The sequence below is a fragment of the Pseudophryne corroboree genome, chromosome 11 (assembly GCF_028390025.1).
Source record: "Pseudophryne corroboree isolate aPseCor3 chromosome 11, aPseCor3.hap2, whole genome shotgun sequence".
Classification (NCBI taxonomy): Eukaryota; Metazoa; Chordata; class Amphibia; order Anura; family Myobatrachidae; genus Pseudophryne; species Pseudophryne corroboree.
The window spans coordinates 38,074,428-38,092,967 of NC_086454.1; the positions used below are offsets into that span (position 1 = coordinate 38,074,428).

At 45.9% G+C, this 18,540-nt stretch overlaps 1 protein-coding gene across 2 annotated transcripts in view; it reads left to right on the forward strand.

Annotated features, from left to right (window-relative positions):
• Positions 1–1,746: 1,746 nt before the first annotated feature.
• TUB (TUB bipartite transcription factor) overlaps positions 1,747–18,540 on the forward strand; it is a 274,530-nt gene continuing 257,736 nt past the window's right edge. The window contains exon 1 of one of the 2 annotated variants that reach the window (XM_063946485.1): positions 1,747–2,050. In XM_063946485.1, the coding sequence (XP_063802555.1) occupies positions 1,995–2,050 (56 nt within the window). In that variant the 5' untranslated portion in view covers positions 1,747–1,994. The remainder of the gene's footprint in view (positions 2,051–18,540) is intronic. The other variant, XM_063946487.1, reaches the window with a different exon arrangement.

An 18,540-nucleotide genomic window follows, 5' to 3' on the forward strand; every position in this document is an offset into this window, starting at 1 on the left:
AGGAAGCTGTGTGAGGGAAATGGGAGAATGTGAGAAGTATAAAGAGGATAAATTTATGTGAGGTGTAAGAGAAGGAAGTAGTGTGAGTAAAAAGTGGTATGTGAAGTATAAGGAAGAGAAGTAAGTTGTGCGAGGAAGCTTAAAAAAAAGTGTATGGAGGATAGTTATGCAAGGAATAAAAGGGAAGTTGTAGGAGGAAAAGGACGGGATAATTTGTAAACTATAATGAAGATGATAAAGGTACAGTATGTGAGGAGGAGGTTTTGTGAGAAGGGATGTGAGGAAGTTGTATGAGAATAAGGAAGATAATGTCATGCATGAAAGAAGAGGAAGTTGTGTAAGGAAAAGGAAAGGGGAATGTGAGAAGTATAAGGAAGAGGAGGAAGGTATGAGAGGTCGTAAGAATGATAAAGTTATGTGAAGAAGAGGAACTTGTATGGGGAAAAGAAAGGAGAGTAAAGAAGTATAGGGGAGTAGAGGAAGGTATGGGAATGAGTGTGAGGAAGATAAAAGTTATGGGAAGAGGAGGAAGTTGTATGAGGAAAAGAGGGAGAATGCGATAAAGAGTAAGGAAGAGGAAGCTGTGTGAGGAGGAAGTTATGTCTGTGTGAGAGGCACACTTGCAATGTAATTCCAGAGCTCACTACAGACTTCCAGAGTAAATGCTGTTGAATAAAACCAATGGGTATAATCACACAGCAAAAAACTCCTTCTAGTGACACTCCTTTACATTCATTAAAACATTTTGTTTTAATGCAAGTAAGATTCCCAGCAACGATAAAAGAGTATCTCCAGCGCACTTATAAAGTGTCCACATCAGATCTGTGCCTTTACAAGCTGTAGAAAATGAAATACAGTCTTCAGTGGGTAAGTGACCCTAATGGCGTGCAATAAGCTGATAAGGCTGATGCATGGGAGTACCTCTGTTGAATGCAGCTGGAAGAGAGCTACAGAACACTGGCCCTCATTCCGAGTTGTTCGCTCGCAAGGCGATTTTAGCAGAGTTGCTCACGCTAAGCCGCCGCCTACTGGGAGTGAATCTTAGCATCTTAAAATTGCGAACGAAGTAATCGCAATATTGCGATTACACACCTCGTAGCAGTTTCTGAGTAGCTTCAGACTTACTCGGCCTCTGCGATCAGTTCAGTGCTTGTCGTTCCTGGTTTGACGTCACAAACACACCCAGCGTTCGCCCAGACACTCCCCCATTTCTCCGGCCACTCCTGCGTTTTTTCCGGAAACGGTAGCGTTTTTTCCCACACGCCCATAAAACGGCCTGTTTCCGCCCAGTAACACCCATTTCCTGTCAATCACATTACGATCGCCAGAACGATGAAAAAGCCGTGAGTAAAATTACTAAGTGCATAGCAAATTTACTTGGCGCAGTCGCAGTGCGGACATTGCGCATGCGCATTAAGCGGAAAATCGCTGCGATGCGAAGATTTTTTCCGAGCGAACAACTCGGAATGAGGGCCACTATAATAAGCAATGTGTTTTCCAGCAGCAGCAGAAGAAGGTACCCACTTAATGAACTAATAATATGCAGCAAGCAGGTTGCTTGCAGCAGCCCAGCCACCTGATGAGGCTTCCACCATTGGCTGCACTGTGCCTGTGTAACCCTGTGATGGAAGTGTCAGTCAGGGTTCCACAAGGACCAGGGATTTGCTTATTGGGCTGGGGACAGTGATGTCAGTAGCTCAGGGAGCAGAGTGAGGCAGGAGTAGACTAAGACACAGCACTGGCTGCTCACACACACAGAATATTTCCTCCTCTCCCTCCAGTGCTGGAGCAGGCAGCGTGCACCGAGGGTCTTGCAGGAGGGAGACTGCTGGCCAGCACCCCTCTTTACACCCTGGAAGTGGTACAGTCCTCAGATTGTAAGCCCCAAGTGCATGAGCCACACTGATTCCACTTACTGGGCTGGAGGAACCAATCTCAGAGCAGTTACCTAGTGCCCAGGAGGGAAGGGTCTACAGCCTCAGCATCACCTGAGGATGGAGGGGGTCAACAGTAACAGGACCATGTGTTACAGCAGGTGGAGCTATGACAGGTACTGTAGACTGCATGTGATGGACTCTAACCGGCCTGGGGTACCCAGCAATGGAGGGGTTAACGCAACAGCATCTGCTACAAATGTGATACAATAAGATACAGAATGTGATGTATACATGTGATACAATGTGATCCATAGATGTGATACAACCTGATACATACATGTGATACAATGTGATCCATAGATGTGATACAACCTGATACATACATGTGATACAATGTGATCCATAGATGTGATACAATCAGCTACAATGGTACAACCTGATCCATAAATGTGATACAATGTGATCCATAGATGTGATACAACCTGATCCATAAATGTGATACAATGTGATCCATAGATGTGATACAACCTGATCCATAAATGTGATAGAATGTGATCCATAGATGTGATACAATCAGCTACAATGGTACAACCTGATCCATAAATGTGATACAATGTGATCCATAGATGTGATACAATCAGCTACAATGGTACAACCTGATCCATAAATGTGATACAATGTGATCCATAGATGTGATACAATCAGCTACAATGGTACAACCTGATCCATAGATGTGATACAATGTGAAATACTCTGTTCCTGGTGATTTGTCCCTGGTGTTACTAGCTGCTGTATGTGCAGGAGATGTGATTTGTGTGGTGCTGTGTGTCCCTGCAGGTTGTCTGCAGTTGCTGGGAGATTCATACATTACAGACAACAGATTAATCACTGATGCATTTTCCGATGATTCATTTGGTAAAGGATGGAAATAATTGAGACGTAAGATAGAAAAAGGTGCTATTTAGAGGATTGGCTGGTAACATGAGGGCACAGGGAGACAATATATATTCTCATTGCTGCAAACTTTTCACGGAGACCTCTTATGGGGTCAGGTGTGTCTGGGCTCCAGCCACATCTGGGCATTACATTGATAGGAGATCATGATCTGATATAATACAGTGTATGTGGGATACCTACACAGCCAGTGGAGCAGGCAGATTCCCCATTTAACCCTGTCACTGCTGGCTGGCTGGGCACCCTGAGCTAGATGAACTTGGTGTTCTGCAATGCATTGCAGGCCCCTGCAGCAGCTAAAGGGTTACTGGTTGCCAGCGTGCGCAGATGCTCTAATTTAAAGGGACATCTATCGCTGCCTATTAGCATGTGCATCAGGAATGACTTCCACATACACAATGGTGCAAGACTTGTCTCTGACTCAAACCTCCTCCCTGGTAACAGGTTTTGTGGCAGTTGTTACTAACCTTACTGAACAGCTGCACTGATTTAAAGCAGTATAGTTTTACTGTATGTACAATACTCTTATCCAAATATATGTATACTGACATCCCTAGAGGTCTGCAGATCATTGCTCTATTTCACCTACCCCCACACAGTTACATAGGGATATATTCTGCAGATTGATGCATTACTAACATTCCTAGAGATCTGCAGAACATTGCTCTATTTCACCTACCCCCACACAGTTACATAGTGATATATTCTGCAGGTTGATGCATTACTAACATTCCTAGAGATCTGCAGAACATTGCTCTATTTCACCTACCCCCACACAGTTACATAGTGATATATTCTGCAGGTTGATGCATTACTAACATTCCTAGAGATCTGCAGATCATTGCTCTGTTCCACCTACCCCCACACAGTTACATAGTGATATATTCTGCAGGTTGATGCATTACTAACATTCCTAGAGATCTGCAGATCATTGCTCTGTTCCACCTACCCCCACACAGGTACATAGGGATATATTCTACAGATTGTTGCAATACTGACCTCACTAGAGATCTGCAGATCATTGCTCTGTTCCACCTACCCCCACACGGGTACATAGTGATATATTCTACAGATTGTTGCAATACTGACCTCACTAGAGATCTGCAGAACATTGCTCTATTTCACCTACCCTCACACAGGTACATAGGGATATATTCTACAGATTGTTGCAATACTAGCCTCACATCTGCAGAACATCGCTCTGTCCCACCTACACCCACACAGGTACATAGTGATATATTCTGCAGATTGTTGCAATACTGACCTCACTAGAGATCTGCAGATCATTGCTCTGTTCCACCTACCCCCACACGGGTACATAGTGATATATTCTGCAGATTGTTGCAATACTGACCTCACTAGAGATCTGCAGAACATTGCTCTATTTCACCTACCCTCACACGGGTACATAGGGATATATTCTGCAGATTGTTGCAATACTGACATCCCTAGAGATCTGCAGATCATTGCTCTGTTCCACCTACCCCCACACGGGTACATAGGGATATATTCTGCAGATTGTTGCAATACTGACCTCACTAGAGATCTGCAGATCATTGTTCTGTTCCACCTACCCCCACACAGGTACATAGGGATATATTCTGCAGATTGTTGCAATACTGACCTCACTAGAGATCTGCAGATCATTGCTCTGTTCCACCTACCCCCACACGGGTACATAGTGATATATTCTGCAGATTGTTGCAATACTGACCTCACTAGAGATCTGCAGAACATTGCTCTATTTCACCTACCCTCACACAGGTACATAGGGATATATTCTACAGATTGTTGCAATACTAGCCTCACATCTGCAGAACATCGCTCTGTCCCACCTACACCCACACAGGTACATAGTGATATATTCTGCAGATTGTTGCAATACTGACATCCCTAGAGATCTGCAGGGGTGGTCTTCAGGTTGCCGAATGTCGGGATCCCGGCGCACAGTATACCGGCGCCGGAATCCCGACACCCGGCATACCGACAGACATTCTCCCTTGTGGGGGTCCACGACCCCCCTGGAGGGAGAATAAATAGCGTGGCGCGTGTAGTGCGCCACCGTGCCTGCAGCATGGCGAGCGCAGTGAGCCCGCAAGAGGCTCATTTGCGCTCGCCATGCTGTCGGTATGCCGGCGATCGGCCTCCCGGCGCCGGTATGCTGGTCGCCGGGAGCCCGGCCACCGGCATACCATACTACACCCGATCTGCAGAACATTGCTCATTTCACCTACCCCCACAGGTACATGGTGATATATTCTGCAGATTGTTGCACTACTGACCTCACTAGAGTTCTGCAGAACATTCCTTTGTTCCATCCACTAACAGACAGACACTAAGGGTGGAATTCAATTAGCCACAGGTTTTACCCCACGGCTAATTTCCCGCTCTGGCAAATTTAATCAGCGGGGTTTGCTCGACGCAAGAGGTGGGCTTTTCCTCGCAGCCCTGATGGGGTTTAAAGAACCAGGAAACCCATTAATTTAGTGTATTATGTGTGAATTACTCCCTGGTCTATTGCACAGGGAAAATGCTGTTTTTATTGAATAGCTATTCCCCGTGTGACAAACACCTCACCCAATAACATTTCCCCGAAAGAGCAGAATGTATTAAGTATCACAAATATTTGACATTACGTCCCATCTCTTATGTATACCCCCCAGATGAGCTGTTCTGATGTAAAGCTGTCCCCGCCATGAAATAATCTCAAGGTTTAATACTCTGGAGTCCAATTGTACATGTGGGGCCATCGTCAGCCTGGGCAAGCCTTTGGTAATCTGCTATGAGACGCATAAACCTGGTGACTCTTGGCAGTAAGAAGGCCACAGGCTTCTATAGGCAACGCAGTAACATCACAGCCCCATAGAATGCTACGAGGAGTGCTGTCATGCATACTGTGGCCCTTTATGATTTAATACATATGGAGGGGGTCTGAGAATTCTGAGTTAATTGTATATCTAAGTACAATTGTGGGCTGAACCATTGTTTGTAGTGCATGCGACAGTGATGTCACTGACTCCTAGTGACTGGATAGGCTGCACTCTCAGTGATGTCACTGGTTCCTAGTGACTGGATAGGCTGCATTCTCAGTGATGTCACCGGCTCCTAGTGACTGGATAGGCTGCACTCTCAGTGATGTCACTGGCTCCTAGTGACTGGATAGGCTGCATTCTCAGTGATGTCACCGGCTCCTAGTGACTGGATAGGCTGCACTCTCAGTGATGTCAGCGGCTCCTAGTGACTGGATAGGCTGCAGTCTCAGTGATGTCACTGGCTCCTAGTGACTGGATAGGCTGCCCTCTCAGTGATGTCACTGGCTCCTAGTGACTGGATAGGCTGCCCTCTCAGTGATGTCACTGGCTCCTAGTGACTGGATAGGCTGCATTCTCAGTGATGTAACTGGCTCCTAGTGACTGGATAGGCTGCACTCACAGTGATGTCACTGGCTCCTAGTGACTGGGTAGGCTGCATTCTCAGTGATGTAACTGGCTCCTAGTGACTGGATAGGCTGCACTCTCAGTGATGTCACTGGCTCCCAGTGACTGGATAGGCTGCACTCTCAGTGATGTCACTGGTTCCTAGTGACTGGATACACTGCATTCTCAGTGATGTCACTGGCTCCTAGTGACTGGATAGGCTGCATTCTCAGTGATGTCACTGGCTCCTAGTGACTGGGTAGGCTGCATTCTCAGTGATGTCACTGGTTCCTAGTGACTGGATAGACTGAACTCTCAGTGTTGTCATTGGTTCCTAGTGACTGGATAGGCAGCACTTTCAGTAATGTCACAGGCTCCTAGTGACTGTATAGGCTGCATTGTCAGTGATGTAACTGACTCCTAGGTACTGGATATGCTGCATTCTCAGTGATGTCACCGGCTCCTAGTGACTGGATAGGCTGCACTCTCAGTGATGTCAGCGGCTCCTTGTGACTGGATAGGCTGCAGTCTCAGTGATGTCACTGGCTCCTAGTGACTGGATAGGCTGCACTCTCAGTGATGTCACTGGCTCCTAGTGACTGGATAGACTGAACTCTCAGTGATGTCACTGGTTCCTAGTGAGTGGATAGGCTGCATTCTCAGTGATGTCACTGGCTCCTAGTGACTGCATAGACTGAACTCTCAGTGATGTCACTGGCTCCTAGTGACTGAGTAGGCTGAACTCCCAGTGATGTCACTGGCTCCTAGTGACTGAGTAGGCTGAACTCTCAGTGATGTCACTGGCTCCTAGTGACTAGATAGTGTGAACTCCCAGTGATGTCACTGGCTCCTAGTGACTGGGTAGGCTGCATTCTCAGTGATGTCACTGGTTCCTAGTGACTGGATAGGCTGCACTCTCAGTGATGTCACTGGTTCCTAGTGACTGGATAGGCTGCACTCTCAGTGATGTCACTGGCTCCTAGTGACTGAGTAGGCTGCACTTTCAGTAATGTCACTGGCTCCTAGTGACTGAGTAGGCTGCACTTTCAGTAATGTCACTGACTCCTAGTGACTGAGTAGGCTGCACTTTCAGTAATGTCACTGGCTCCTAGTGACTGAGTAGGCTGCACTCTCAGTAATGTCACTGGCTCCTAGTGACTGAATAGGCTGCGCTCTGCTGGCACAGCAGTGATGTATTGGTCTGCAAATGCTGACATCACTGCAAACTGCATTCTGGAGCGTATGTGCCCAGCTGTAAAAGTCAATAGCGCTTGGTATATACTTACAGATGTGATTAAAATTGCAGAGACCAGCTCTCCCGATAAGCTGTCCTTTGTGATAGAAGGAATTCTGGGTTTAGGACCCGGGAGCCGTTCTGCGGTAACGCCACTTAAAGATGGCATTACTCACCGACTTCAAGCTCAGGAATGTATTGCATTCCAGAGCTTGGTAAATACGGAAATGCGGCCAAAACTCAGAAAATTGGATTTTCCCACGTTTTCAGCTTTAATACCTCCTGCCCAATGAGTGTAAGGTTTTGGAAAATCGCTCAATAAATGAGTCTGAAACAAATATACCAAATTCCCAGAGCTGAATTCCTAGTATCTCATCCTGATAGAACATCATAGAATAATCTCAGATCTTGGGTAACATAATAACAAAGCTGCCTTTATGATTTGACGGTTTGTGTCACATGATGAGTGAGGTCCACTAGGCTAGCCAGTACCGGGTTACAGACTAGGCAACATAGGAGGGTGCCTAGGGCCTTGAGACTTGGGAAGGTGCCAGGGACTCCTACTGACATGTAGTCGGCCCCGCTGCCCTGTCAGGTTCTGGGCCCTCTCTCTCCTACCCTTATTGATGAGGCTGCTGGGATCAGAAGTTCTGGTATGAGGGTTTGCCGGTATTACCATGTGCAGTAACCGTATCTAGGGCCCAGCTGGAAGGTAACATGATGCTGGATTGTAAGATGTGAAGCCTTCACGTTAACTACTAACACCTGTAGCTAATGGAAGCTATCCCAAAAATTCTATCCTGCACTTACTGTTCCATCAGCCTGTAGCCAATCGCTCTGAAATGGCCTAATGGTCCCAGCCTAAGCCCCCTGCCCATTTTACATTACGAACATAATAAAACGCCTGAAAAATTACAGAGCTATTCTCCATCGCAACCCAAAGTCTAACTCATCACCTCTCCAAATTTTACTTTACTCCTCTCTTTATCCTTCTCACCAAACCCCTTCCAACTGTCAGTCTGCTCTATAGAGAGAACCTAGGAGCAGACTTTGATAAGAAATGTTTATTTGATTTTTCTCTTTTGCCCCTCCACTGATTTTGGGAGGTTTAATAACTTTTTGGAACATTATATGAACATTGTCTGGTCCTCCCACACCAATCGCAGGCTCCGGTTCATTCCATGTGAGCTCTGTGGAATGACGTGTTCTGTACATCTAGATGGGTTAGTCCCAGATTGTTGCAGAGATGCCAAAAGTCGCAGTTATGTGTACTGACATACCCAGAGTCCTGCCAATGTAATATGTTACTGTCTCTCTGTTTCCATGGGTGTCCTATAAATACTCACTCGTCTGTGGCAACAAAACTCGGAGGGCCCTGCCATGCCAGAATAATTATCTCTCTAGAGCCAGAGAGGCCGCTCCCGGCCCAAGCTGTATTACTGGTGTGCTATCATTGCGGATCAATACGTGCCCCAGCCTCCTACAGGTTCTGCTCTTGCAGAGGGCAGTGCAAAGCTTTGTGTAGCTCCTGGAGACCTCGGTGTCAGTCCTGTTGCTAAGGATTTGTCTCCTGCTGTCCCCAGGGAGCTGTAGATTAGAGATGTTTGCAAAATCCCTGCATCAGGTTTCTGAAAGTGCACAAAAAAAAGGCTTTTGTTATTACATCTTATCTATTGGCTTTTTTATATTGCAATTGGTTCTAGGGGGGAGAATTTCTAGGACTATCGGAAATGGCGGTGGCTGACCATGTCTGATGAAGGGAATGTTACCCTGCCAATACTGAATCAATAAACTCGTAATTTAGAGGCGGGGTTCTCAACTTCAATCCTCACTTACCCCAAACAGCTCATGTTTTCAGGTGGAAAAATGACTGATGTAGCCAACTTGGCTACTTTGCCAGCCAGAAGTAGGTGAGGACTTTACGATGATCATATTTAGAGCCAAAGGCCAGGAATAGGAAACAAACATCTTAAAAGGGGCTTTTTACCTTCAGTAAAATACTGTTTTGGGGTATGTATCATTAGGTATGAAGAAAGTCGGGCTGAACCATTCGCTTTGGAGAAGGGATAGACCTGTCCTTCTCAATCTTATTGGAAAGCAAGTCTAGTGACTATCTAATGATCATTAACCTCCCATGTATCTGTAGTGTGTAACCAGGAGATAAAGCCAGAGAATTGACATATATGTCCCAATTGCTCGCGTTATAATGGAGGAATTAATGAGGTCATTAATATAATAGTCAATGAAAAATAGGCTGCTGTGCATATGAGATGGAAGCTGTTCCTCAGACGGATTAGTGAGTTAGGGGTCTATTTACTAAGCCTTAAATTGAGATAAAATACCAGCCAACCAGCTCCTAACTGTCATTTTTCAAACCCAGCCTGTGACATGGCAGTTAGGAGCTGATTGGCTGGTACTTTATCTCCATGCACTGTATTTCCATCTAAGGCTTTGTAAATAGACCCCTTAGTCCAAGATGTGGCCTGAGGTTAGTGAGTATGTGTAAAATCGAGGCTTAGTGGGCCATGCCGAGTACCAATAAAACTATCAGGGAGATTTATCAAAACTTGGAGTACTGACCAATCGGCTCCTAACTGCCATGTTACAGGTTGTGTTTGAAAAATGACCGTTAGGAGCTGGTTGGTTGGCACTTTATCTCCGTCCACTTTATCTCTCTCCAAAGTTTGATCCATCTCCCCCTATAGTGAGTGAGATGTCTGAGACCTAGGCCACCGTTTGTGTGATCGCACATCCAACAATTCATTTGCTTCAGCTGGTACATAAGTTAATATTCAAAAAAGCCACCCGTTGCCTGGTTTCCAGTGCCTGAAGACTTACTATGTAGGATCATGTGTCTCCCATATAGTTTACATAAGCCACTTGCGACCTGTTGGTAGTTTGTAGAAAAATAACCTTTAGCAAATTCAGTACTACTTAACCCCTGCTCATCCAAAAACACTAGCAAATTTATATGTTGTTCCTTCGCTTTGTGAGATCAAACTTTACTTATGGCCATTCCTCAATGACTCTGAAACCCTCCACCCCAGCTAACCCACTAGTATCTTTCACGAGGGTGAGATTGTATTTTTAGGAAATGCAGGGTTCATACTGTACCTCCCGACTCATGAAGGGATACCTCTCTTCACTGCCCGTTTCGAACGGTGCGTGAAATGGCCAGTCATTTGGGGCAATTCGGTCAGGAGGCCTGGAAGTCATGCACAGTCACCTGCCTTCATGGAGTTGACCTTTTCTTTGGAATATGAGGGAATGGCTGTCTGGCATCCTGTCTGTCCTTGGAGATGTGTTTTGCATGAAATTATTTTTTAGATCTTTCTGTTTGAGACATCGCAATCTCAAACACTAAACATTTCTTCCTGATTTGCTTAAGCTTTTTACATTCAAGACTGGTTTTATGGTTGATCTGATTTTGGAACTTTACAGCCTGCAAGAGACCTTAGTGAGTCATCACCTCCTCTTCTGGAGGTTCTCCATTCATAGGAACCCTTCTGAAACTGAGGCTTGACCTGCATGATTTGGTTGACCCACTTGTCTGATGTAATGGTTTCCCATAAATAGAATGAAACTCAGGGGACTGTTGGACGTCTTCTTGGAAGATGTCTTCTTTGGCAAGCAAAGCTCTTCAGGACAGACATCATTTGATCTTGCGACTTGCAGGATCTCTGTTAGTTTCTTAAGCCCAGCGGCCTGGCTTCTGTAATTCAGAACAAGATTTAGGGGCCTTGTAATGCCCACTTACATCATAGATAAAATCAAGACCCAAAAGAAGGGAATTAATAAAATTCAGGGAGTTGTGAACCTTAGCAGGAAGATCTGATGTAGCTATGGTGCTTTTTATGTATCGGACACATAATTAAAGAGTCATCAAATAATTAGTAGCACTTTGGCAGTTGGCTTAATTGGAGGAAGCTCAAAGCAGCAAACGGCAGTCATGGGAGGGAGGCTGGGGGTACCCACTCTCTCTCAGCTTTGCAGACCGTGTGACATATATACAGTATATATAACATTTATTACACACAGCTTTGAGTCCCTGTCATTGAAAACTCGTGAAGACTGTAAATATAATAATAATAATATTAATAATAATAATAATAATAATAAATTATATTTACATAGTGCTCTTTCTCCAATAGGACACAAGTCCGAGTGTATGGGAATTTGATCTTAAGGCAGGGCCTAACTGCCCATCTCACACAAATGTCAGACGGGCCAATGGCCTGAAGGGCTGGTCAGGTAGAGAGACCTGGGCTGGCCGGGCACTGTGCTCGGCTGGCCGGCTCACATAGACAGGGGCTGGCTGTGCAGCTCCACCTCCCAGGAAACAAGGCCAGGTCACTGTGACTTACGGCATGCAGTGTCAGACTGGGGCATAAAGGGCCCACCGGGGGAATGCAGTAGTAGTGGCCCATGCTTAGAGGCTTAGCTAACCGTAAGAGAGTACATGGTGTGGGCCCTTTGATACATATTCATAGTATCCCCAGGTAGCGGGGCCAACAAGGGTTTACCCTGTACCCCTGTGGGCCAGTCCAGCCCTAGCAGCTATTGTGAGCCGTGATCATGCTCCCTTTTCGTACACACAGGAAAATAGTTAGACAGCCCCAGTCCATCCCTGGCTTCAGGTCCTTCTGATGCAGGGAATTTGCAGATTAGACGGGGAGTAGATCATCTATGACTTTATAAGACTGTCCATTCTCGAAGTTCCTCATCATTGTCTTAGATGCTCAAACTAGTTCTACGAGTCAATACAAAACTTTTGTGGGACTTCCTGAATTTTTGATAAAAACAAAAGTAAAACTCACACATTGGGTTATATTTACTAATATTCGTGTTTTAGCCGTTTTTAAGGGTGTTTGATCTCGAATGGTATCGGGTGCATTTTACTGCAACTTTTTGAATCCTGATACGGTCATTTACTAAGCTGCCGAGTTTTCCACATTCGTTTTTTCCGATGTCGATGTGATTCGTAATGTCAGGCAGTGTTTTACGGGAGTGATGAGTAAAACACTGCCTGACAAAACACAAGGAATCCCGGCCGGATCTGTGAGATCCATGCAGGGCTTCATTGTGTGCATTGTGAGCATTGTTGAATGGGTTAAAAACTGGAAAAAAAAATTGCGTGGGGTCCCCCCTCATAAGCATAACCAGCCTCGGGCTCTTTGAGCCGGTCCTGGTTGTAAAAATACAGGGGAAAAATTGACAGGGGATCCCCCATATTTTAACAACCAGCACCGGGCTCTGCGCCTGGTCCTGGTGTAAAAAATACGGGGGACAAAAGACGTAGGGGTCCCCTGTATTTTTCACACCAGCACCGGGCTCCACTAGTCAGAGAGATAATGCCACTGCCGGGGGACACTTTTATATTGGTCCCTGCGGCCCTGGCATTAAATCACTAACTAGTCACTGCTGGCCGGGTACCCTGGAGACTGGGGACCCCTTAAATCAAGGGGCCCCCCCCTCCAGCCACCCAAGGGCCAGGGGTGAAGCCCGAGGCTGTCCCCCCCATCCAAGGGTGGCGGATGGGGGGCTGAAAGCCATAGTGTAAAAAAAAAGAATGTTTTTTGTAGCAGAACTACCAACCACAAGAGTGACCCCACTTGACCTCGCGGTCTACTGCAGACCGCAAAGTTCCCACCATTGGATACAATGGAGCGCCTATGCGCTACATTGTATCTTCGGTGCGCAGCCTGACTGACAGTTCAGGCGCGCACAGCCAATCAGGAGAGTGCCATGACGTGGCTGATTGGCTAAAGGGACCCTTTTTGACAGCAGTCACGGGGGGTCCCGCCAGTCGGGGAAAGGGGATCCATGTGTAAACATGGATCCCCTTTCAGTGTGTGGTCCGGGTAACCCGTTTTTTTATTTTGCCAAGTACGTGGATTACAAACAGAAAAGGACCGATCTACACAGGATTTTGTGTGAGTATAATTTTTATTTACAGGTACCCCTGGATTCTACTGGAGAAGAGGACCGACTCTTTGTGTCAACATAGGTAAGTATGTATGAATGTAAGTGTGCATGGATGTAATAAAATTGTACTATCACGGTGTGTGTGTTTTTGTTTTTATTTGGGTATTTTTTTTGTAGTAGAACTACAGGTACCAGCGGGCACGTTTCCCCCCCGCATGCTGGTACTTGTGGTTCTCCAAGTACCAGCTTGCGGGGAGGCTTGCTGGGACTTGTAGTTCTGCTACAAAAAAACAATATTTTTTTTACACTATGGCTATCAGCCCCCCATCCGCCGCTCTTGGATGGGGGGGGGGCAGCCTCGGGCTTCACCCCTTGCCCTTGGGTGGCTGGAGGGGGGGACCCCTTGATTTAAGGGGTCCCCACTCCTCCAGGGTACCCCGGCCAGGGGTGACTAGTTGGTGATTTAATGCCAGGGCCGCAGGGACCAATATAAAAGTGTCCCCCGGCTGTGGCATTATCTCTCTGACTAGTGGAGCCCGGTGCTGGTGTGAAAAATACGGTGGACCCCTACGTCTTTTGTCTCCCATATTTTTTACACCAGGACCAGGCGCAGAGCCCGGTGCTGGTTGTTAAAATATGGGGGATCCCCTGTCAATTTTTCCCCTGTATTTTTACAACCAGGACCGGCTCAAAGAGCCCGAGGCTGGTTATGCTTAGGAGGGTGGACCCCACGCAATTTTTTTTTCCAGTTTTTACACTAAACAGACCCTTTCCCATAGATAACCATGCACAGATCTCACTGATCCGTGCATGGTTATCAAAACTCGACTGGAAAAAGCAGGTCTATTTTTTTGCAGCTTTTTTTTAACGAATCACAAAAAAATACACCCGCACTTGAGCATTCAGAGACTAACACCCAAATACGAATTAATAGTAAATTCCCGTGTTGAATGAACAAACAGCCGCATTTGACCGATGGTCTATTCATTCGTATTTCTGAACTTAGCCGTGAAAACCATTACGAATAGCCCCAACACTGCCGAGATTTGTGCTTAGTAAATTCCCGTGTTGGGACTTAGAAAAAAAAAAACAAATCGGACAAACACGAAATTTTAGTAAATATACCCCATTGAATGATATTTGAGACAGATTTAACGCCAATTTTTATGAGACCTTTGATATTGAACTGCAAGCTTTCAGTCTGGTCCTATAGAAATATGTAATGCAAATATGTTTGAAACGGTAAAATTCAATCAAATGTATGTTTATTGCAGCGATCTAGTTTGACCCACGATTTATTTTAAAAAATAAGTCACCAGGGCAACTGAGCTGAGATGGTGATGCTGGCTGACAACAGTAAGAGTATATTAAAAAATAAAATAAATCTAGGAAGGAAAAAAAAGAATAAAAATAAAAAAAGTTTTGGCCATCCTGGAGGATAGCGATCGGCCAGCGCTGTTTCAAATAGTGCCCCAGCGAAGGCTACTGCTGCCGAAACCTGTCGACGACAGCCGCTGTTGGTGGTATCCTATAATAAATAGGAAATGCCTTATCTCTGCCAGTAACAGTATTAATAAACGAAACGTGTCTCATTATCTGTGCGAATCAGAGTTATGCTTTGGGAATGGATTTGAAATGCTGGCAGGAATACTAGAGGCACAGGAAATATTCTCTTAGCATGGGAGTACTGGAGGCTGATGGCTGGCCGTGCCAGTGTACCTCCTTTCCGCTGGCGGACAATGGCTGCACTATGCTGATATTGGGCAATGTTGTTTATTATTCTTGCCGTTGACAGTAACAAGGATTGGCTCTTTTTAATTGGAAACTAACATACCTACAGGGCAGTTCTATTTGCATTTAAAGGAAACAAAAATAATCAGTCCTGTCTGGATAATACAACAGCTTTGATGAAAAGCACAGAATGATGAGCTATAAAGAAATGCAGTTAATAATAGTTGCCGTCATCTGAAGGTGGACATCGCCTTTTCAGATCTAGTCATATGAAGCCAGTGTCTGATCAGCACAAGTATAAAGACACACATATATATATATATATATATATATATATATATATATATATCTTCTATATAATAGCCCAGATCTGTGACTTTGTGCCTCATTTGCTAATGCTGGGCGGAGTCACAACGCTGGGCGGAGTTAGTCAAATGAGTCACAGATCTGGGCAAATCTATAGGAGACTAGGAGCAGATGCAGATGGTATGAGCATGGCACAGGCAGGGGTGCATACCTCCCAACTTTCTTCAGGCAGGAGGGACACACTTGCGGCGAAAAGGGGGCGTGGCCAATGAAAAGGGGGCACGGCTTCATGGAGGACCCATGACCATGAGCCACGCCCCCGTTTTCGTCAGTGAGGGGGCATGCCCAGCGCTCTGTGAGCTGCTGGCATGCCACCAGGGGCTGATTATGAGTCCGGGGGGCCCAGGGCACTTGAGACAGGGGGGACCTATCTCATTGCTGTGCCTGCTGCGGGTTTGGGGGCATTGCCTAATCGTGGGACGCGGGACCACGCCCCCTTATGCAAATTCCGGATATTTTTTTTAATGGGATTTTGGCCCCTCAGCTAGGGTTAAATCCATAGGGGGTGGTCGCTCCCCCCTACACACCCGCACAGGCAAAAGAAAGCAGGGAGGCTGCTGCCTCCCTGCAACACCACAGACCTGCCAACACGCAGCAGCGTGTGCTGACTGTAGGACAATGCTGCTACTGTTGCTGGCAGGACGGGGGGAGCTTCAGAGCTGGGACAGAGTTACTCCAGCCGGAGGGCCCCCTAAAACTGTAGCCCCGTGCATTTACCCGTGTTTTTGGAGCTAGTGGAAAGGGGTATTAATAGCCTCCACATTGTCAGAGCCAGATTAACAATGGTATGGTTGGGACTACAGCTCCAGGCGTCCCCTGGCACCATGTTATTTTTTTTTAGGGGGCGTGGCCATGCATCCTGGATTTGGCCACACACCCCAGTACTCGGGCCCCGTTCAGCTCTCAGCAACCCTGTGAAGGGGGTGTACACCCTTACACTCACACAGAACTGACCACACCCACGTAGCTCTGGTCACACCTCATTTGTTTCTCTCACAATAGGCCCATGTAAAACTTAATCCATACATAGGGTCTGATTCATGTCTGTAACTTTGTAAGTAAAGCAAATTATCAAGCAACTGGGCAAAACCACGTTGCACTGCAGGTGGGGCATATGAAACGTGCAGAGAGAGTTGGGTGGGTTATATTTTTTCTGTGCAGAGTAAATACTGGCTGCTTTTACTTGTAGCCCACAAATGTTAGACAGCTTTATTTTTACACTTTACTTTAGATCTCAGTTTGAACACACCCCACCCAAACCTAACTTTCTCTGCACATGTTACATCTGCCCCACCTGCAGTGCCGCATGGTTTTGCCAAGTTTCTTGATAATTTGCTTTACTTACAAAAAGGAATCAGGCCGACTGTCCAGATGGTGTTTTATGGTTTATGGGGACATTGTCTTTAAGAACTGGAGTATGAACAGTTTGGAGAACATTTATTGTCTTACAATTATGGGCAATTGATGTAGTAGAGACGACTGGTCACATCAATCACAAGACCTGCACCTATCACCTCGACTGACACTTTATTTGATTACATTTCCCTGTTGGCAATTTCTTGACAAATATTTGGAAGGATGAATAAGCAGGTCAGGTGGTTTTAGGAACAAAAAGAAAAATACCCAGAACTAGCGCTCTATACACATGAAATGAAAATGGTAAGTATTGACACGCAGAAATCCCCTGTGCGCTCTCTCTCCTGGAAAAACACTTACAGGTTGTTTCTTTCACGTGTGTCCATAAAGGTATCTTTAAACAGCTTACGGATTTCACCCACTGGTACCACAGTACTCTTTCACTACTAGCTGACAGTTAAACAACTTACATTGAATTTCTGTCCCGCGTTCCCATAAAGGTATCTTTATCCTCTCTGTGTGTTGGTATCCAATAGGAATTCCCAGTAGGACACACTATTGGATACCAACACACAGAGAGGATAAAGATACCTTTATGGACACACGTGAAAGAAACAACCTGTAAGTGTTTTTCCAGGAGAGAGAGCGCACAGGGGATTTCTGCATGTCAATACTTACCATTTTCATTTCATGTGTATAGAGCGCTAGTTCTGGGTATTTTTCTTTTTGTGTAAATCTGTGTAAAATAGGAGGTATTGGGTGTTTCCTCCATTACCTGAGAACTAGCAGCAATTAACAAGCGCAAGGCTGCTATCAATTTCTGTTTTGAGGTTTTAGGAACAAGACAGCGGTGACTTATTTCTTCTCCTAAATATACCTGTAGAATATGGGCATGCTAAATAGACAGTTATATAGTAAAGTGCACCAAGCTGGATATGGCACTCAAAAAAGGGTTGTCCTGATGACCTGGCCTGCAGACCAGTCAGTCATTCAGTTATTCACTTCTCCACTGTGTTGAAGCAACCACATTTAATAACTTTGTTCAAGCAATACAATAAAAAGTTAAAACTAGGGATGAGCGGGTAACCAAATCCCCCACCGAACTTTGTGATCCGAGGCAGGATCTGAGTCCAGCTCGGGACTTCCCGCCTTACTCAAATCCCAAAACGAGGCAAAATGTCATCATCCCGCTGTTGGATTCTCGCAGGTTTTGGATTCTTTGTAAGTCCCCGCACATCGGCGCCATCTTCACTCCGGCATTGGAGAGTGTACTGGACGGACGTTTCCATCTCAGTACTGGGTGGCGTGGTGTGCAGCGGGTGGGGGTGCCCTGTCTGCTGTATCTGAAAAAGGGGTGCTCTCTCTGTCTGCTGTATCTGAAAAAGGGGTGCTCTCTGTCTGTCAGTTGTATCTGAAAAAGGGGTGCTCTCTCTCCTGTATCTGAAAAAGGGGTGCTCTCTCTGACTGCTGTATCTGCAAAAGGGGTGCTCTCTCTGTCTGCTGTATCTGAAAAAGGGGTGCTCTCTGTCAGTTGTATCTGAAAAAGGGGTGCTCTCTGTCAGTTGTATCTGAAAAAGGGGTGCTGTCTCTCCTGTATCTGAAAAAGGGGTGCTCTCTCTGACTGCTGTATCTGCAAAAGGGGTGCTCTCTCTGTCTGCTGTATCTGAAAAAGGGGTGCTCT